Consider the following 22,155-nt stretch of genomic DNA (forward strand, 5'->3'; position numbering starts at 1 on the left):
CACGTGGACCTTCAGAAGGTTACAGAGCGGAGCCAGTGGGCTGGGAGAAGGCAGAGGTGGCGCGGAGGGGAATCTGGAACTGGAGCAAGGCTGAGGGTGGTGGATGGGCGCTGGGGTAGTTTTCCAGGTCTGATTACAACCTAACTGCTAAATTTCTGTGAAGTTACTGAAAACTCCATAGGAATTCAATCTAATTTTGTGAAGATGATCCAGTTCCTGACTACTTTATTTTTCACAGAAACCAACTCAGAGCAGGAGGAGACAGAGCAGGATTTCCCAGAGTTCTACCAAAGCTTCCTTGCATCCAGATGCTCACTGTGCAGCCCTCAGGGCGGCAGGGAGGAGCCTGGGCCTCACCGCACGCAGCGCAGCGCAGCGCACACCTGTGGTTTTCAGCAGCCTCCCCTCCCCCCCACCACTGTGTATATGCCGTGACGGGGAGCAGACAAGGTAGGGGTTTTTGTCTTTTTGTGAACAATCACATACAGTAGGTGACCAAAAAATTCTTTTGGATAAATTAATGAAATGGCTTCAGATTTTGAAAAGTAAAAGAAAAATTAAGGCAACTGTTTCAGAAAAAGGGAAAGTAGCAAGGTAATTGGAAATAAACATCATGTACTACACTTAGTGCAGCAGTGAGTGTTACCACCACCAGAACAGTGCGAACCCTATATGTGCATTAATCCGAAAGTCAGGGTTTAACTACAAGGAGGTGGGTTAATAGTTACAAGGCCTTCCTTGAACGTCACGCTGCATTAGTACACAATTCCTAAAAAAATTAGTGACCCCAGAAGCAATACAGAGACCTAAACATATGAACAGGGAAACAGGAAACTGCTCAGAGTTGCACCTGGATACAGCAGAAGGTATGACATGAGGGTGCTGTTTCTCCGTTATCACAGCCAGCTCTGATGTTTAGACTTTGCACCTGATCTCCTCTGGTAAAGCAAAGAAGGCATTTACTTCATGTACTTAAAGGAAAAACGTAGCTTTCTGAAGTTCTGAGAGCGCCTGAATCTGTCCTGCGTGTCATAGGACAGAGGGCAGGTAATAAGTACCGATTTCACTGTATCCACATGGCAAATAGCTTCTTGGTTTCAGACTAAATCATACACAAGTAGGTGTTTCTCGATTACAGAAGATAAAATGCTTTGTACTTCGTTTTTGATAAAGTCAGAGGGGAAGACCATAGGAGCCTTTAAATGATACCCAACAAATACTGAGAAAATGTATAAAGGAAAGTTTTCTTAAAGTTTTAGTTGGAAAACACATAAAAGAGCAGGGTCTTGGGCCTACACCTGGAACTCTGAGCAGGCTCCAGTGGCCGTGTACTGCCACCTAGTGGCTACATCTGTAAGTACCACCTGGTTTGGCATCTGGGCCCTTCACACCGAAGGCCCCAAAAACCTAAGGTCTCTACACCCGTCCGCGTTCTTTGTCAACTCCTCTTTAAATCCTAAACAAGGGCCTAAACACAGGAAAAACAGGCAGTAACGCTACAGTATTTTATTAATAATTTATTGTCAGTAAGAAAGACTGGCTAATGGTAGTTTTCAGTAAAAACCTTTACATGACTGTTGCATCACAAATATACAGACACTATAAAAACTGTGTCGTGATGGTTTTGGTTCTAAACAGGTAAGCAGAAGGTCCCCATTACACTTTCCAGTAATGAAAAATGTTTATAATTCTAAAATACAGTAACTCATTTAAGACATGTCCATGTGGAAGATCTTTCCTCCTCCTATGTACAGCGAGAACTCAAAGACTATATTGAAATGTCTTAATGAAATGTCGTACTTCAGTGGAAGAGGACAGATAATGAAACCCTGGTTATATTAAAAAATCAGGGTGCTAGGTAATGACGCTAACACCACCAAATTTCGGTCAAAAACAAATGCACCAAGTATTTGGAAAAACCTAGTTAAAACTATAAGAAATCAAATCTGTACATAAAATTTACAAAAAAAAATTAAAATAATCAAATCTATATAAATACATGAATCATGCTAACAAGGTGATAGGACTGATTTTTTGTTTCATTATTTTAACAGACACATGTAAATGCAGACAGAGGTTTGGAAATGGCACGGCCAAAGGAAACCTCCTCCCGTTACAGTAGGTTCGGACACCGGAAATGGCTAACTTGTCCAGAGGTGCGTGACTCAGTGCAGCCATGCCCATCGTAGCTCACCCAAAAAGACGAAAAGGAAAGAAAAGCGCTGAAGCACTGCTGCGGAGAACGATGCGGAAGATCACGTACAGAACCAGCTCCAGGTTCGGTCGGGTCCAGGCACTTTGGGGGGAGGCTGAGCGTCACACCTGCGTGTGTTGCTGCGCATCCAGCGGGGGCACCGTCACCTCCTCGAAGTGACCGTCCTCCCCGCTCTCGTAGTCACTCATCATGACCTCCGACTCCACGTCACAGCACGCCGACACGTCAGAGCAGGAGGCCGTGGAGGCGTACACGGACAGGGGCATGGTTTCTGCGGGAGGGGCTTCAAAGTTTCTGGGGTACCCCGGAGGGAAGGGGGCATAGGGTTCTCTGCACGGACTGTTCTCGCCGGCGCCTGGTTTTTGAGGTTCAGACATATCGACGGGGTAGAAATTGGGCAGATACTGATTCAAGTGGAACCTCTGCCGGTTTCGCGAGGAGGAGCCCAGACTGCCCGCGGCGGGCATGTCTCTGGGAGGGTGTATGGACTCGAACTGGTCGCTGAATTCCGGAGGCAAGGGCGGCAGTTCGTCAGGGGCGGGGAAGTCTTCTGGTGGCGGTGGGAAATCGCTCTCGATGTCATAGCCTCCGGGGTAATAGTCTGTGTCGATGGCATTCGGATCTGCTGAGTAGAGTGGGGTCTGCTCGTCAATGACCTCGTAATTGGGAAATTCTTGTATATCTGGCAGAGGAACGCTCGGCATCCAATCCGACGTATCCCAGTGATAGCCTTGGTAGGAAAGAGAACAGATTTCAGTTTCTTTCCTCCCTGCTATCTGTGCCATCGCACAAAGAGCTCAGCGTAGAACAAGCGCGAGGGCGTCCCACGGGTTCCTCCCTGCGGAATCCGCTGCTCGATGCTTTGAGGGCCTCCCGCTGCCCCCCTCACCCCGACTGAGTTTTGATAACTCTCTGAACTAAGCTCTAGTTCCAAAAGGGGGACCGAGAGTTTCACGTGGGTGCCTGACTTTCAAGGAAAGCAAACAAGTCTGAACAGAAGCAGTGTGCCGGCATCTGAAGGACAGGTACTTTCCAACAAGCGCTTCCCAACAGCCCTTCAGGACCCACTGCTCTATCCAAAGGGGATCAGCTCAGGCTCAGGACACAGTGACATGCTAACATTACAAAAGAAAATTCCTTTATAGACATTAATAAAGGTACGTAACAAAGCATGCTTCCAAATCAAGCAAAATGCAACCCAAAACTGAAAAATAGCCCAAGTTTGGATCGATTACAACACCCAGTTTTTGTTACATTTACAAGGACAAAGAATCATTTTGGACTATAATTTTTTTTAGAAACCCCCCGATATGGGGATGCTCCCTCCGCCCTGGAGATTACGGGACTCCTCGGACACGCAGGCGAGGCGACAGGTTTAGAATGCAGCACAGACAGCTCTGGACTCAGTTACTGCGGCATCCACGGAGCAGACAAGTGAAGCAAGTCAGCCGTGGGGGCAAACCTTTACCAATTTTTTTTAGTGAGTATCAATGAACAACTGGCATGCATAAGTCACCTCTTGATTTGCTGAGGTCAGGAGCAGCCAAAGACTCTTTTGGTGGCAGAGTAGAGAGAAAAGAAAATATTTATAATTAAAACAGAAAGATGACTGGAAAGGCAATCACGATCAGTACATAACACAATGCCCACTGTCTATCAAGGCCCATGCAGCCATGGACCAGCCTCGGAGCCGTGCTCCCCAGAAGGTCCGAATGGCTGAGAAATGCACGCGGCACAAATGAAATGGGACGGGGAGGAGAGGAAAAGACTGGGATGATGAACTCTGCCGGGAGCTCCGCAGGAGTTTACTTTCTTTTTCTTTTTTCTGGCTATCGGAACCTGAATGCACCCAATTTGGTTAGGAATAGTCTATAAGCCCCAATAGCACGTAAATTGAGAGGGAACTTAAAGGACACCTTCGTGATACTGAACAGTATGATGACACAATCCAAATACATCTAAGACACACTTCACAGCACAGTACAGCCCTCAAAGGTACGTTACATTCAGACAAATCCACTATTGCAGGAACTCATGAATGGACAGAAGAAACTCTCTACAAACCCTGCCCATTCTGAACGTGACTCGATCTTCCCATTGTTCCCTTGTCCCGGGAGAGAGCATGGGCTGTGCTGACTCCTGCCCACACCCCAGAGCTGCAAAGCCACTCGCTCCTTCACGACTCCGGGTTCGTACACAGAACTCCAGCATGGAGGCCGCAGGCCCCAAAAGATGTAAATCCCACTTTAGTAAGGCCCCGGCCCTGGGCAGGTTGCTTACCCTGGCTAAACTTCAAGTTCTTATCTTTGAAAGGCAAGTGGAAATCCCTTTAATAGAAGGATTAAATCAGATAATGTAGGTCGAGCCCAAACTCTTAGCTGTTGTCATGATTCTTATTCTTGGAAAGTAGTAATCACAGTAGAAATAGGGTCATTTCAGAGCTTTTCTGAATGCTTTCCATGCATTGTACAATTGTTCCCGAAAACCCATGTAATAAATAAAGAAATCTGGAGCAAAGAGGACCTGACTGGTGGTTCTCTTCTAGGAATTTAAAGCTAAAAGTGAACCACCATGGTGACGCTAAAAAATAAGCCAGTATTTAGTCAATGTGTAACTACAGAATTGTTTCTAAAGTCTACAAAAATGTAATTTCTTGAAGAGAGAACTTGACCACCTGTTACTCCAGAGGCACTAGATTCTTAAAATGCTCAAGCAAGCGGTCAACTTTAAATACAGTTTCTATTACTTTTCAGTGAAGGAGAACCCATGAAAGAATGGTTTTAAGTTCTGCTTTCTAAAATTCCATCCATATTTATAACTAAAATCCACGAGACAAAATACAGATCACAGTACCTGTTCCTGGGGAAGTTACAAGCTTCCGCCTGGCCTGCCCTATCCTGAAACCATCCTCTCAACTCAATCTTAAAAACACACCTCTCTTCCCAAAGACAATCCCCTAAGGGTAATGCACTCTTGATTGTGTAGAGAAAGGCAAATTCTAAGCCCTCCTGGAGATGGGATTTACAATTTAAAAGCTACTAGGCTGTGCAATTTACATGTGATTACTCCTACTTCAGTGCATTAATAAAGGGCTTATTTAAAGAAACGTTAGGTGCTGATCAATGCCCTTTCAGAGAATTTTAAACAGAGATAAAGCTTCATATTAATTTTCACTACACCATATAATGAAAAGAATTACTTTCTGCCATGTTCTATCATTATCCTTAATCACACTCAGGTAATTATAAAAGCTGTGTGTTAGTGTTATTCCTATGAAGAAGATTGAAAAAAAGAAATGTTCAGCTAGAATGTAACTACTAAGCCTCTTAATACCATGTCATGTAAAGCCAAGCTGTCAAGATCCCACAGGTCACTTCTGATGTCTATATAAATTCACGACGAGTGGCAAAGAGTGACAAAGACGTAACATTACGTAAGGATATTTTTGCAACATATCTGGATTACGAATATACATACACCCCATGCACAAAAGTACTCAACCCCCTCAAAACCACACTTTTTTTATACACTACAACAGGCGAAAGCACAGGATTCGCTGTGGCAGGGACTATAAACACAAACACAGCACACGTATTGTGACTATACCTTCTTCATTCACCGTGTCAACGACAGCGTTGACAAGGTGGATTACAGTCACTATGGAAGCTTGTAAAAAGGTACAAAAGGAGTAAATTAGGAAAACCTTCAGTTAGAAAATAGTGCATGAAATAGGATTTCTTTATATAATTTCTACTTCCTAATTTAAAAATGTGAAAACTTTAACATAACACGTAATATAATTATGCATGAGCCCTGTACTCTTGCTATTATGTATCTTAGATATCTTTCTAGTCCAGCTATACGCAGTCGTTGTTAATCAAAGGGCTAAAGTAAGCACACTATACTGTAATTTAAGACATATTTTAGCTCTAAGTTTTCTCACTTGCAGATCTAGTCATGACAAAACAATCCTTATTTAAACATCTCATGGGCATAAGACTTCACATTTAAACAGTAAAGTGCTTGCTAAGCCAATTTTCTGGGTTTATTTAATGAATTTGTACCTTCCAAGAAAAATTTAGTATTACATAATAAGATTAAATATGTAATATAAATACAAAACTGGCTTTAATTCTGTTCTATATACTCCCAACTACAAATTTCTTATCTTTTTTTTGCAGACGGGCTAACAGCTGGGGAGCTAACATACCAGCAGAGAAATGCAGACTGTCTGCCTGGCTGTTTCCTAGGTAAATTCCCTTTTATTTATAGATCAGATTGTTTTAAAGCATCTACGCCAAGATAAACATGTGTGCATGTAGTAAGCTGAACAATGGCCCTCCAAGATGTCCCCATCTAATCCTGGGAGACGGTGAATATGTTAGCATCCCTGGCAAAGGGACTGACTTTGCTTGTATGATTAAAGGTCTGGAGATGGGGAGATTTTCCTACATGGTCTGTAGTGGGTGGAGGGAGTGAGGACTACAGAAGAATGGCCAAGGAGAGAGGCAATGTTGTCTTTGCAAGGAGACCATCTTCTAGAAGCCGGGAAAGGTCAGGGAGGTTCTCCTCTAGAGGGGGCAGAAACACAGTGCCCTGCCAACACTTTCATGTGAGCCCACTGACCTACGGTGAGATTTCTAAACTACAGAACTGTAAGATGATAAATTTACCTTGTGTTTAGCCACCACCTTTGTGGGGATCTGTTATGAAAGCCTCAGAAAACTAAAAATATAATTTAAGTCCACGTTTTTTATCTGGACTTTCTGACTGATAAAAATTAAGATACAAACACTCCTGGATATGTCTTCTTTCTCATGCTAAATTTTCCAGCAATTAACTTTTGTAACTGATGGGCCACAGTTTATTAAAAGCCGTTAGCAGTATTAAGAAGAATGATGTTCTGAGGAAAACACTGACAAGATTCTGAAATTTATTTATGAAGAGCATTTGAGGAACCAAAATGTAAATTACATAAACTGGCAACACTAATGTTTTAAATTAAGCCTAATGGAAAAAAGAATTCATTCTGTTGGTTTAATAAGCAAAGCTATGCTCATAGACTCCGTCACTAAGTAATAAGTAATAAACACAGGTGGACTCTGATCTGACACATAAGATGCTTGAAATCATATGAATGGAGTAAACTGGCCATCTTTACTTTGGGAAAAGACTGAAATATATTATGAACTATTACTCTGGGTTTAGAAATTAATAATAATGGGTTAGTTCTTTCCACCAAATATTTGAAATGGCTAAACACATTACATTTTTATGCAAAAAAAAAAGTCAAACTTACTAATTCTGAGCTGCAAAAATTTCCACTAACAACTATTTTATTACTGAATATTGACCATTTTCTCTCCTGCTCTGTGTTATCATGGCAAAGCTGTTACAGATGCAGTTTACCTAGAGAAATCAGATCAACAGAACTGGCATCAAAGATCCCACTGTCAAATTTTCTTCATTAGAAATATAATCAGACTTACTAGCAGTCTCTTAAACTGTTCTCTCAGTCAGTACGCTCTGATCCAAATGGGAGCTGGGGCCGCAGGGGAGTTGGTGGAAGAGACAAATAAAACCTTGTAATAGTGAAGGAGCTCCCGGAGCTGAACATTCCGACTACCCCATCGCCTCCCAGGGGTGCAGCAGGAGGAGGGTGGGTGGGGGGCTGTGGTCAAGAAAGCTGCTGCAAGCATTTTTTTAAAACCCCACAAAACCTCTACAACATTTACTATTGTGGGGGGGAAAAAAAACCCAACAATCAGAAAAAATCTTTCAGTTAAGTGTATTTTCTTCCCTACTTCCGACAGGCTGCTGCAGTTCAAAGACCTGTCCCATTAGGAAGGTCTGAAATACTCTGCCCGCTGCAGACGCTCATGCAAGTTGTACAAGGGGCTGTGCACTGGTGGTCCCGAGTGGGACGTGAACAGTCGCAGCCTCCACAAGCGCCCCGGGCACACCCACGACACTCCACACGCAATGCCACGCCCACAGCGTGGCAAGCAAGCCTGCGCCGCGTTTCAGACTGTTCACTCACCATTGTCATCGCAGGACTCGGACTGGAAGGAGCTGAGGGACTGCACCTCTGACAGGCTCTCCCGGGCGCTGTATGGATGCGAAGGCTTTTCCTCCAGGGGTTTCTTGGACAGGCAGGGATCGAGGTCCACAACTTTAGCTAAAAGGAAAAGGACAATGGTCAGCTCCAGGAGGGTGAGGCCTCCGCTCAGCTCGCTGCTGTGTCCTCACACAGGGCAAGCACACCCGAACGCTGCCTGAGCCTGCCGGCCTACAGGCACAACCGAAAGAAAACGGGGGAAGCGACTAAAAAACTGAAAACCTTCAAACCTGCAGGTATTCCCGCAGATTCCCAGAACAGAAAAAGTCTCCACAAACCTAACTGCGGAGATCATGAGACAGTATGGGGAATTAAAACCTCCTCTTATAAAAGACACATACAGAGGCGCCTGGGTGGCTCAGTGGGTTGAGCCGCTGCCTTCGGCTCGGGTCATGATCTCAGGGTCCTGGGATCGAGTCCTGAATCGGGCTTTCTGCTCAGCAGGGAGCCTGCTTCCTCCTCTCTCTCTGCCTGCCTCTCTGCCTACTTGTGATCTCTCTCTGTCAAATAAATAAAATTTTTAAAAAAAGACACATACAGCCATTTTTAAAGCATCAAATGATACAGACTGCTGTTATAAACACTATGCTTCTCTTTTTAAAACATCCATCATACAGGGGTGCCTGGATGGCTCAGTGGGTTAAAGCCTCTGCCTTCAGCTCATTATCTCAGGGTCCTGGGATCAAGCCCTGCGTCCAGCTCTCTGCTCAGCGGGGAGCCTGCTTACCTCTCTACCTGCCTCTCTGTCTGCCAAATAAAATCTTTAAAAAAACATTCCATCAGGGGCGCCTGGGTGGCTCAGTGGTTTAAGCCTCTGCCTTCAGCTCAGGTCATGATCTCAGGGTCCTGGGATCAAGCCCCACGTCGGGCTCTCTGCTCGGCGGGGAGCCTGCTTCCCCCCCTCTCTCTGCCTGCCTCTCTGCCTACTTATGATCTCTCTCTGTCAAATAATTAAATAAATAAAATCTTAAAAAAAAAATCCATCATACAAATACTCTTCCTAATTTGTCCTAATAAGCCCCCCAAATCCTGAGAGCCCATATCTATCCAAGAAAGAGCTGCTCTCTCCTGAATATTAGTATGAGGTCCTTGATTGACAGACCACCACGGCTCTCGGCCACGACAAGCATCTCACATCACACCCCCAGGTCTGGGAGCCCGAGCGCACTGATCCCTGCTGTGGGCTCCAGCACGTGACCGGGCCCACCGGCTGCTTTAGCAGAAGGTACAAGGTCACAGTTCAGCTCAGTGACATTTGATGCAGGTGCAAAGGGCCACGCTTACTGTCGTAGTCGAAGTCCCAGCTGGGCTTCTGTATGGAGTCACTGTCCGACGGGGAGTTGGAGGGCGGCGGGGGCGGCAAGTTTGGAGCCACGCTGCAGACGGCCACGGCTTTCCGGTGTCCGTGCACGGCTTCGGGGTTGAAGGTGCTGAACTCCGGATGCTCCGGGATGGCAGATCCTTCAAAGGAATTGCGGTCCAGGTTGTTCCTCGAGTCGCTTGGAATGCTTGGAGTGTAGGAGATAGGACGGACAGGCACCTGGGGTGGTATGTCTGAGTAAATGTTCTTATTGAGCTTGGCATCAAAATACGGTCTTTGCAAGAAAGCGGCGCTGGGGCCCAGGTGCTTGTCTTCGGGTTCGGCCTGATGTTTCTTCTTCCGACTGACTATCTTGCGGCAGAGGACAAACAGCCCCACCAGCAGGAAGATCCCCGTTACAAACACGAGAATGCCTATGCCCTCGGCCAGGCCGATGTTCCACGGAGTGGACACGTACTGATTGGGCATGGCGTCCTCGCAGTGTCGGCCCCGGTACTCACGGCTGCAGTTGCAGTGGTAGGAGCCGTGCGTGTTCTCACACAGCGCCCCGTTGCGACAGGGGCTGGCGGCACACTCGTCAACGTCACTCTGACACCTGCCAAGAGCGAGGACAGACACTTGCCACACAAGTCCCTAGTTCCCAGAGCCCAGGGACTGAACACAAACACAACAGCATGAGTAACCACCAAAAAAACGCTACCAACAAGTTATTACAACGAAAAAACCCCTCATGGAGTAATTAGTCACGTGAGTCTACACGGGGTCCCTCGGGGAGAGATGCAGGACATCACTCTGTATGTAACTGATGCCACAGATGATTAACCCAAACCCACCGGCTAAGCGTTCAGTCTGCGTCTCATTCTCTTTGTTCAGAATGCACACTGGATAAATGGCCTGCTGGCAACTGTTCTGAAAGGCTAGCTTAAATCTCTAAGAAAATCTTCCTGTTTAGAAATAGGATGGTTGCAGAAAACATGTGAAAGATTAGAAATTTTCCATTTTAAAACAGTTCTCCTGCTGAAAACCTCCCACAGCCCCTCACCTGAGTACTCCCAGGCTGCTCCACCCCTCTGCCTTTCCACACGGGGGCAGATGTGCCCGACGCTTCTCAAAGCCTCCCCACTTTTATAAAATATATCTACTGCCCTTCCCTGTACTCAACTGCCAGTCAATAGTGGAGACATTTTTGTCAAATAAATTATCAACTGACTGGAATTAGGAAAGTCAGTTTAAGAACTAAGACCACAGGGTGCCTGGGTGGCTCATCGTTAAGTGTCTGTCTTCAGCTCAGGGTCATGATCCCAGGGTCCCAGGATCAAGCCCCTCATGAGGCTCCCTGCTCAGTGGGAAGCCTGCTTCTCCCTCTCCCACTCCCCATTCTTGTGTTCCCTCTCTCAGTCAAATAAAATCTTAAAAAGGAACTAAGACCATGTGACTGATGGCAAAACTCACTACTACAACCACCGCTGAAGCAGAAGCGTAGGCAGACGCCCACAGGCCGCCGGCCCTCACAGCCTGCACACAGGACGGGGCACACCTCAGTGAGGCGGGAGGCACTGACAGACAATGTGCAGTTACTTGGTAAACCGAACAGTGACCGGGCATGCGGGAACTAACACGCCTGCTGCTTTCAAGGTGTACCACGAGCCCCCCTGGGCCCCATTTTTCTCCCCCAGAAAGCAGCTGCTAGATACTAGATAGACGTGAGTTATGACATATTCTGAAGAGGGGTCACTGCTGTCCCACTGCAAAGACAGGTAACAACTCCGGGTGCATCTGCCGTAACAGAATTACTACCGCTCCCCACACGGGTCCTGCCTGCGAGCACCTTGTGCGTGAAGACCTCTCGAGGACGGAAGTAGGCATTTTCAAGCACGACGTTGCAGTTACCTGCTCCGTCTTTTCAAGAGTGAAAGGATAACAGCGGCCAAGACCTCAGGGTGTAGAACGTGAGATTCTAAAGCAGCGCTGCCCCACATGAACAGAGCTCTGCTACGTCTGCGAATGGATGTGACAAGACGGAGAGGTGCAAACACAGGTGCTAGAAGAAGCCAGTTACCTTTCTCCCCTAAAACCCGAATCACACTGGCAGACCGCACCATCCAAACTGTCAAAGCACGTGCCCCCGTTCTTGCAGGGCTCATCCTTGCAGTAGGGGCTAAGCTGGCACCTGCGGGGGGAGAGGGACAGAGGCATCAGTGTCACACTTGTACTGCAAAGGACACAACAGGGAACAAAAGGAGGCATTTCCAGGACTCTCACCCCGAGAGCTACACTGACCTCTGACCGGTGTATAAGCCTCTGCACTGACACACAAAGTCCCCGTTGTCCACGATGCATGTGCCGCCGTAAAGACACGGGTTGGAGGAGCACGGGTTAACGCTCAGCTCACAGGACGCCCCAACGTACAGGGCACTGCACTTGCAGTAATAACCTGTAGGTGCGAGAGGGGAAAAAAAAGCTCATTCAATAACTCAAAATATCTTAGTATAATACTGGTTTTTACTTTTAAGAGAAGCCCTCGTTAACAACCGCGAGACCCGCAGAAGTTCGTACAGTTCCCGTTCTCTCTGGGTACAGTGTCGTCTGTATCAACAATCTCTCACTTCTGCTGTTGGTAAAACCAAACCAGAAGAGCTGCACAGAGAACCCATAATTAGCTTCAGTTAATCAGAACTTGTGGGCCAAGGACAGACAGCAAAGAAAGTCCCTTCTTTGAGTGACCATGCGGACTGAGAGCACTTCCGGCCGAACACATCCCCGTTTGTCCGCAGCTCCCAGACTTTTAAAGGCTGCGATAGTAATGTGAAAGCCCTCGGGAGACTATGAACTACCATCGGGGAAAGGGACTGTCACATGTGTCCAAACGAGCATAAAGAATGTCAGATTTCTTGCAAAGACTGTGACATGGGACAGCTCATGTGGTAGACTTTTTCCAACTGTCCCTGGGGCAGGACTGCACTTCCCCGCTGCCGCTGAAGGTGGGCACGGCTGTGAGAGCTTCTCTAGCCAAAGACGCGCTACTCTGAGCCCGAAGCTTTATGAGCCTGTGTGTGGCACCACGCTCTCATCCTCCTGCTGCTATAGGGATCACGGTAGCCCGTTTCAAGAAAATGCTTCTCAGCCCCATCCCTGAGTCAAGGAGGATGGTGTCCCTGCTGACCTGACGTGGGCATGGAACATGAGCACAGGATAAACCTTCACGCGGCATCCTTTGGTGGGGATAGCCTGGCCTGTTCTTTGCATGCATAGGGTATGCACAAACATGTCCCCAAAATAACACAAAGCCAAATCCTCTGAAATCCCACTGAAGCGCCATTCTCATTTTTGCTTCATTCATCACACACAGCTCTACTGATCAGGCACTGTGACTGTCCTGTCCTTTCACAGCATTACTGGGAAGGGGACAAAAAGGGGCCAGGTTAACAAAATGCCACGGAGTCCTCTACTACTCTACTACTACTTCGGGACAGGACTGGTTATACTCCAAGAGGGTTCGAGGCATTCTGAAAAACCAAACCCCATCTGTAGCAAGGCTAGCAGTCCCTACATGCTGAGCCATCAGACCTAGGGGGCCCTCCGGAAGGAAAGAGTGCACAGTTCTGAGTCCCGGTGGGTCAGCACCGATGTGACTGGAAGAAGACTGTGCAAAATAAATACCACAGGGAAGAGGACAGAGTCAGCTGTGGTTCACCAGTGCTTACTGGTGCGGAACAAGGAGGAGGTTCTGCAGCCTGACTGGGGGGGAACCCTCCTGAGTCCAGCCCTGCTCTGGTTTCCCTCAGTTCCAACACTGACTGCAGGATCCGACACCATCGTTCGCATGGGAAGGGGAAGCAGAAAGACCTGAGGCTCTTCTCAAGTGTCTCCACGTGTAGCGCTCTGAAGATGACTAGTGCCGAGGCCTACCTCCAGCAGGAGACGGGTGGCAAATGCCTCCATTCTGGCAAGGGTTGCTGGAGCAGTCTTCGGTAGCTGTTAGTAAGCACCCAGGAGAGACGTCCACCCATTCTTCAATGTGTGCATAGCTTCTCGGTTTGTTGTTCAGAGGGAGCTCCTGCCCGTTCAAATAGATGGAGTCCATACAGCCCCGGAAACCATTCCCGACTTGGGGGCTTCTCCCGTGCCTGGTGCCTTGCTGACGGATGTGGCCACCGAAAAACACATGGTTATCCAGGTTTAGGGTTTTCAGGGTCCCGGGGGCTGTGCCTGATGCAGTATGAACTTGGTCTAGAACCAACCTAGCATAGTTTCCATTCACTTCTAGAGACACGGCATGCCACAGCCCATCGTTGACTTGAATGCTCTGAACAGACACGATGCCAGGACCACTTCCACAGTCAAACTTGTACTGCAGCCTTCCATTATGAATCTGTGTCAAAGACAATTACCATTCACATTACTCTTACAGGACCGTCCACGAGGAACTGGTCAAACATCCAAAGGAGAGGTACATTTAGTGACTGAAGGGAAAAGTGAGTGAGACTGCCTTTAAGCACTGCAGAACACACACTCGTCTCATCAGTGCCCGGAGTAAAAATGAACCTAACACAAGTTCAAGTGCCAAGTGCACCTCCGAAAAGCATCATGGAAATCACCCACAATTAGCTGTTAACCGAATAACAACCAAAAATAGCATCAGGTAAAATCAAAAGTGAATTAAATGCATTAAAAAAAAAAGACGATGATTAGCACTATTTAAGCAGTTACGAATGCTCTCTATAAACTGTCTCTGTAACATTAGTAAGATGTAATACCACTGAGAGTTTGAATGTTAACTGTCACGTGACCTATAGATGCTGTGAGAAACAGAAGTCAATCTCTGTATTATGGAAGAGCAAAAAGAGCTTTTTAGCCCCAACGTCAAAAACTTAAGAGAGGTATCAAGGAACTATTTAAATGTGGAATAAAACCATGTCCCTTAATTTTTTTTCCCCCAAAATGGACAACATGAACATAAAACAGAATTTCGTGTTTTTAAAGTCTTCAGGTACAAAAACGTACCTCTAAGATGCTGTAGTCGGTCCCGCGGGCATACATCACAACCGCGTGAGCAGAGTAGGTTCTGAGCCTCATGGTCAGCTTCATCTCCAGTCTGTTTTCATTTTCCATTAGACGGTATTTCACAAAGCTGTTTCCAGTAAATGTGACCGATGAACTCCCTGAATCATGAAGAGGAAAACATGAATCAGAACCAAGTTGAAGCATATTTATAAAAGTGAGATTTCCCCCCAACAGTGATCCAAGTTTTTATCTAAGGTTACAACATTATAAAACTCAATTCAACGGAAAATGTTTATTTGCTTTAATAAAAAGCACAGCATAACTGGATTTCTTTTGGAAGAGAACTGGTCTACTATATCAGAGAGAAACCAATTCTATAACAATGAAAGATCTAAGTATAAAAAGGTTCAGTACAAAATTATTAGGAGACAACTGAGGAGAATAGTCACACAGCCATGGTGGTCTGGGGAAACTTTTCACGCAAAGTATAATCCCCAGGCTCCAAAAATGATGAATATCACTCTGCAGAGGTAGTAATGGTTATGTAAAATTACACAGAACTGACAAAAATTAAATTTCAAAATGACAAGAGACACTTTAAACAAATCAAAACACCAGTAACAGACAGTGGGATGGAGGTAACATTCACGCTCACAACACACAGAATGTTCTAAACACTGAAAACATGACACAGATAACCCCGACAGGCAAGTAAAGCATAGGAACAGGCCAGTCCAGAGAGGAAATGCTAGGAGGAGTAAATAAAACTTTCACAGGAAGCTGGAGCAATGCAAACTAAAACAACTAGCTATCATTTCATGCCTACTGGATGGGGGAACTTGTTTTTTAATTGAAAACCTTATACTGACAAGAGAATGGACAGACGGTCACAAAGGACTGTAAGTAAGGAACTGGTGTGACTTTCTGGGAAACTAACATAATAGAAATATTTAAAAATTAAAAGTGTAGTTAATCTTTGACATAGTAAATCCTAGTTTTTAGAAAGCACCAATAAAGGCTCTATGTATAAAGTACTTTTTAAAAAAATTAAAGTACAATTAACATACAATGTTGTATTAGTTTCAGAACTACAACGGAATGACCCAATAATTCTGTCCATTCTCAGTGCGTCACCATGATTAAGTGTAGAAAAGGATTTGTTGTTGTTTTTTTTTTTTTTTTTAAAGAATTTTACTTATTTGACAGAGTGAGAGGAGGAGAGAGAGCACAAGTGGGGGGAGCAGCAGAGGGACAGGGGGAAGCGGGTTGCCTGCTGAGCAGGGATCCTGAGATCATGACCTGAGCCGAAGGCAGCGGCTTAACCCACTGGGCCACCCAGGGGCCCCCAAAGGATTCGTTTTAACACGAGAAAACATCTTCACAACCTCAAGCTCATTTATAATTAAGGACAAAGCTGACCCAAAACAATCCAGCCCCTCAGAAGCATTAGGTTTATGGGCATGGACTTGGGAAGATGCCCACAACACATGTTAAGCCACAGAAAACCAAGCAGGAGACTGTGAGAGGTGGGGAGTCCAGTTTTTCTTTTTCTTTTTTTTTTTTAGTAAAGAGAATGTGGGGAAAACCACTCTGAGTATGTACTCGTGGGACTGTGAGAGGTGGGGAGTCCAGTTTTTCTTTTTCTTTTTTTTTTTAGTAAAGAGAATGTGGGGAAAACCACTCTGAGTATGTACTCGTGGGACTGTGATGTCGGCACGAGCAGTCAGAGGGAAGGAAGGGCGTCGCTAGTAACTCAGCGGTACACACAGAGAACGGAGAAGTGACTACGGCTCTCGATTCGTCTTAAGCCCGACTTGTTATAATCAATGCGCTTTACATCTGTCAACTCCAATAAAGAGAAGGATGGCAAGAAAAAGTGACTTCTATGTAAGAAGCATGCTTCATCACTGAACTCTTACCCGGGCACGGGCCAAACTTGCCACCCGGGCAGACGCAGGAGTGTCTGTTGTCTCCTGGATCCGGGACACACTCCGATCCCTCAGGGCACGGACTGTCTTCACATCCACGATGGACAAGTGGGCATTTTCCCTCTTTGTTTAAAAAACAGAGAGGGAGGGGAAGCTCATTAACAGGAATTTCAGGAAAACAGTCGTTACTGTGTAGACTTCGAAGGCTGCCCGTGGAATGACCTGGACCCCCCGCTGTCAGGGACTTGTATGTGTTACCTGTGCAGAGACACACGGCTGTTCGGTGGTGGCGCGGGGTCACAAAACTCAGTCTGGCCGTGCTATGCGTTGACATGACGTTTTCATCCATGGTCACCTTCTCGTCACAGAATTTCCACGGGCAATCCAGTCCTGCACAGAGCTTCTGGAATACGTCCAGTATCCTGACACCAATGATTTCTTCAATATCCGTCACGGAAGAATTAACCTTGTGCAGGAGCTGCTTGGTTGAAATGGGGGCGCTACCCGAGTTCTCCACGAAAAGCAGGACCTCCAGATGTGGGGGAGGCTCAGAGGGCTGCAAACTGACCATCTGTACGTCGTTCCTCCTCACCCCCAAGATGTTCCGTAAAGCCCGCTGGAAGTTGCGCCAGTAGTCCCCAACAAACTCCTCCGGAGTGAGATTGGCGAAGCGCAGTGTGATGCTGTGGTTCAGCATCTCCTGGGTCACCTGCCGGATGTGCACAGTGATGTCTGCCCCCGTCGTAAATCTCCCATCGGTGACGCTGACGTTGAGGAGGTACTGCCCCACATCCAGCTTTTTGTGGGCTATCAGCTTACCGCCGGTGCGGGAAACAGAGAAGAGCTTGTCCATTTGGGGATCCAGACTGTAGGTTAAAGTGTCATACACATCTTGGTCTGTGGCGTGAATCTTCCCAATGACGCCACCTGAGTATTCCTCTCCAAAAGCCGTAATGAAAATCTCTAGTGGCAAGATCGCAGGTGGATAGACGCTCTCCTCAATGACCCGGATGTCAACATATGTCAAAGATGACAACGGAGGCTTTCCATTATCTGCCACCTGTGAGGAAATTAAAACAAACAAACAAAAAACCCCAAAACTCCTTTGTCTTTGTTTACAATTTCTTACTAAAATATATTCACACTGTTCATGTTTCAAAAAATTACCAATGACCAGATACTTATTTCTCTACATAAGAAGCCTAGCTAGGAAAAGGAAAAATATTTCTTCACAGCCTTTTTGCTAACTCGTAAGGAAGCTTAGCTCTGTCAAGGTCTATGAAGTGACCAAATGAATAAATGAGACCCCCTCAATGTACACTGGGATCAAAACAAAGGTATGGCAAAGAAATAAAAACAAATAAAAAACCCCCACAATTCTCATTTTGTTTTCTCATGAAACGTAAGCTGTTCACACAGGAGACAGCTTCCAAAGGGGCTCTCCTCTAGGAATCCACAACAAAATCAGACCTTCATACCTTCACGTGCAGGAGGTAATGATCCTTCTCCTTCCTCTTTACGGCAGCGGACGTCAGCAGGACCCCTTGCTGGTTCACTTCGAAGGCCCCGTCCTCGTTCCCACTCACGACAGTGAAGAAGAAGGGCGGGCCATTGTGCGAGGAGTCCCTGTCGGTCACAACCAGCTGCAGCACGCTGAAGCCCACCGGCTTATTCTCCTGCAGGACACAAGGACCAAAAGACACAAGACTTTCAACAAGACCGGATCTATATGGTACAAGACACAGGCAGGTTTTCTGTAACACGAAGTAAACAGAACACAAAGCGCTGCTGTGTCCCACCGGACAGGACAGAGAAGAAGGGGTGAGGGTGGGGCAGTGATGTGGAGGGGGAGGGGCAAAGGGGGCGGTGGGGGCTGGGGGAGGGCACGCGTGAGAGGAGAGGATGCACGGGCAGAAGTGCGAGGGGGATGGAGTCGGGGAGTCGGGGAGGCGGAACACGGAAGACGTGGATGAGAGTCTCGGACACTTCTCCAATACAGGACAACAGAAAATAAGATTAAGGATCAAGCCAGTGAGAATGTCTTAAAAAGCACAAAAAGAGAGAAAAGTTTAGCTCCATCTTGAAAACACTCATTCTGTAATACTGACAGACGGATTTTACTCTCCCTGTTTTTCTAAATCGTTGTTTTTGGAAAAGAAAGCTGTTTCCAACAAACTGAGGCCGAAAGAAGAGCTCACTTCCAAAGGCAGGAGTTCGATGAGCCCTCTAGCATCCCCGAGACTACCTGGATGATGACGCTGTAGTTTTCCCTGGAGAAGACCGGGGCGTTGTCGTTGACATCCGACACGTCGATGTTCACGGTGGTCGTGTTGACCCGGGGCGGACTGCCGTTGTCAGACGCTTGAACTGTCAGTGTGTAACCTGAAATCTGTTCAGACACAAGAGAAAAAGAACACATGTCCACTTCACAAAGCCCAAACACGGGGTTTCATCAGACGCGGACTGGCAGCCCGGAAGGGCAGACCGGAGTAACCGTCCTCACGTGCTGTGTCTCGTATGCGGGCAATTCTCCGAGCGACGACAAGCACGCTGCAAAGACCTACACATCCGAGTGTGCGCTCAACAGAAGCGACCACTGGTGGTTAGAGTCTCTGATGCACGCTAGACCTTCTCATTCCGTGAAAGCATTCCCACTTTAATAAATAACAGATTAATGGAACTTGTAACAGAGAAGTAATACAATGAGAGAAACGGAACAGAGCCGGAAGGCTGCTGCACTCGAAGTAAGAGGGATGGCAGCTTTCTCTAAGGCCCAAATGGGACCGTCTGCCGGAAGCCGAGGGAAGCGGTCTTCTGGCCCCAAGGGTTTCCTCATCTTCAACACCTCAGGACACTCCAGATCACCCTCCCCATCCCTTTTACACTCAGATTACAGTCCCTGTCCAAATCCCCTAGGGTGAGTTCTTTGTGACCCCCCTCCCTACAAAGGAAACTACGTCAAGTGAGGTGGATTCCGTTCGAGGGCAGGCCCCGTGAAGCTCTCTTCCAGAGGGAGAGGTGGAAGATGCCAGAAGTGGGCTAAACCCCAGAGTATGTTCTGCAGAACAGGAGTCCTGGAGGGTGCCCCAACAGGAAAGGGCAAACGGCCTGGGACATACCACACGCCTTTGTCCTGAACATCAGCACATTAAAGGAGCAGACAGGCGCGTCCGTCACAAACACTCCTATCTGTTCAGCCAGCAGCACGGCAACCATAAGCCTAACATCGGGCTTCCTAAGCTCTTGCAAAGTCCCTGCTCAACAGTAACAGGTCACAGAAGGAATGGAAGAACTGAGACTTGAACGAGGTAGCTCATCACTGTATTCCCAGATCCCTCTCATCTTAGCTCTACCCGCTAGTGTTCTGAAACTATACTCCACTGTCACCAATGTCCTTTTAATTCACTTCTGGACTTTGGGACCTCTCCAGGCAGCTCCCTGAGTGTGTGAGAGGAGGGACAGAGGGACGGAGGGACAGCCTGGCGTTGCTCATACGAACTCACTACGTCAAGCTGCTTCTATCATCCTCTTCAGAGGCTCGAGCCGTATCTGTATTTCCAGCTTTCACATTTCTTAAGTTTGAGTAAAATCTCCAAATACTGGCTGAAAATTTCTCCTCACATAAGCCACTCTCCTCTAAAACTCAACACATCAAACCCCACAGGCCACTGCCTCTCCTCTCGGAGGGCAGTCCCCAGGCCCAGGTGGCGAACGACAACCGCCGTCTCGGACGCGGCTGCCTCCCACGCAGGGCCTTATCTGAGCTGTGCAGATTCGGATTTCTCCCTCACGGAGCCTCCACAGTTGTCTTCTCACTTGCTCGTCGGCACCTGCCAACCGGGCTGCTGTTGCGTCATGGTAGAGTACTGGGGGCTGGTCTGCCCGCCTCGCTGGCACCACTCACACCGACCGCGGCACTCACCTTCCCACTGGTCTCCTTCGAGAGTTACACCAGGCTCGCAACTGCTCACTAACTCCCGCTGCTTGCGGCATCCAGTCTGAGCCTCGGATGTGTTCCTCGCACACCATTCTACTGCGTCCCTCACTTCTTGGTAGGATTCCTCTACTCCAATACAGCCCAATACAGTCACCTGAATACTACACACACCCTCCTGTCCCCGTGCCTCGGTTGACGAAGTTCCTCACAGGGCCTCCCCTTCTCTCAACGACCATGGTTTTCTGAAGTCTCTGCCATTATTGAAAACCTAGTGACTAGCTCCATGAAGTGTCTCCAAACAATGGAGCCAAGAGTAGTTTCTTCCTGAAGATAAGCCTTTATTATTTAAACTTCTATCCGTATGAAACACATCTCTTACACTCTCGAGATTTCCCTACTGGAATTGCTTTTCAAGTGTTTGTACCTTGCTTGTCAGTGCCTGAACAAGGCTGGTTCTACCCTTCCCATACTTCCCATCATGTGACAGATGTGAGCACAAGAACTTGTACGTACGGATTTGGTGATTTGTAAACAATTTAAACCAAACTTTTGCACATACCGTTTCCCGGTCCAGAAGCTTGGTCACTTTCACTTCTCCCCTGGTAGGGTCAATCGTAAACGGACTTCCTTGGTTACCATCTATAATCGAATAGCGGATGTGGCTGTTTGAAGGTCCATCGGTGTCATCAGCCATAACCTAGAAAACATCAGACTCCTGCTTAGGAGACAGCTAAGGAAGGGGCAGGGGTCTACTAAGCCCATTTCTGGTATCAATAGCTAGCTGTTATAAAGCAGTAATTTACAACAGACTTAATAACTGACTGGGATAACAAAAGACATTTCCACATCTTCCAATTATTTTTGAGTAAGGCCACAACAAAAATAACAAAAAAAATTCCTCCGAAATTTCCTCCAAAGATCCAGAAGAACATAGTAGAGAAGAGACACACCGTGATGACGGACTGCTCGAGAAGGGCGTCTTCACTGATCACTGCCGTGTAGGTGTCTTGGCTGAACACAGGGGAGTTGTCATTGATATCAGTTACATTAATGTTCACGGTTGCAACATCACTTAAGGAAGGCGTGCCTCCGTCAGTGGCCTCGACAGTCAGGTAATATTCATGAGAGCTTTCATAATCCAGATTCTCAATGATAAATATGGCCCCTAAATGGAAAACAAAATGACTTTCAGGACTTTTAAGTGCTACCGCTTCCTTCCATGGTGACGGGAACACACTTCTACACAAACCATTTCTGCCCCAAAAGTTTGCTTATTATTTATGTAGGTTTTCTAGTATCTTAACTCAGCAATTACAAATTATAAATCTGCCCACTCATGGATGCTCATTTATTTCTCTGTGGTATTTAAATTGCTTCCCTAGTCAACACTACCCACATCCCACTAGAAAGTGATTATATCTCTTCTCTCTTCCAAAACACAGTTTACTATAGACATCTCTCTAATAACATAAAAAGGAAAAAGAATTCTACTCTTCAGCTTTTATTTTCCCTTTCCTTCTCATAGATGTTTTCCTTTTAAAGAAATGTACATCTTTTTTTTAATCTCCAGAATAACTATTCACATCCTGCCCCTCCCCCAAATCACTTTTTGATTTAACAATTCCTTTAACA

General features: G+C 46.6%; 1 protein-coding gene across 10 annotated transcripts in view; it reads right to left on the minus strand.

Moving 5' to 3' along the window:
- Positions 1-1,502: 1,502 nt before the first annotated feature.
- The window catches only part of FAT1 (FAT atypical cadherin 1), a 126,987-nt gene continuing 106,334 nt past the window's right edge, over positions 1,503-22,155 (minus strand). For 5 of the 10 annotated variants that reach the window (XM_082715044.1, XM_082715048.1, XM_082715049.1 and 2 more), the window contains 15 exons: positions 21,474-21,688; positions 21,083-21,220; positions 18,832-18,975; positions 18,065-18,262; positions 16,845-17,646; positions 16,578-16,709; positions 14,659-14,816; positions 13,564-14,026; positions 11,935-12,088; positions 11,714-11,824; positions 9,618-10,249; positions 8,256-8,393; positions 5,822-5,881; positions 3,732-3,767; positions 1,503-2,945 (listed from right to left, as the gene is read on the minus strand). In XM_082715044.1, the coding sequence (XP_082571170.1) occupies positions 2,317-2,945; positions 3,732-3,767; positions 5,822-5,881; positions 8,256-8,393; positions 9,618-10,249; positions 11,714-11,824; positions 11,935-12,088; positions 13,564-14,026; positions 14,659-14,816; positions 16,578-16,709; positions 16,845-17,646; positions 18,065-18,262; positions 18,832-18,975; positions 21,083-21,220; positions 21,474-21,688 (4,010 nt within the window). In that variant the 3' untranslated portion in view covers positions 1,503-2,316. Of the gene's footprint in view, positions 2,946-3,731; positions 3,768-5,821; positions 5,882-7,704; positions 7,758-8,255; positions 8,394-9,617; positions 10,250-11,713; positions 11,825-11,934; positions 12,089-13,563; positions 14,027-14,658; positions 14,817-16,577; positions 16,710-16,844; positions 17,647-18,064; positions 18,263-18,831; positions 18,976-21,082; positions 21,221-21,473; positions 21,689-22,155 lie in introns of those variants that run through there. The other 5 variants (XM_082715047.1, XM_082715051.1, XM_082715052.1 and 2 more) reach the window with 3 other exon arrangements.

This window comes from Mustela nivalis (genome assembly GCF_964662115.1).
Source record: "Mustela nivalis genome assembly, chromosome: 20".
NCBI classification, from domain to species: Eukaryota; Metazoa; Chordata; class Mammalia; order Carnivora; family Mustelidae; genus Mustela; species Mustela nivalis.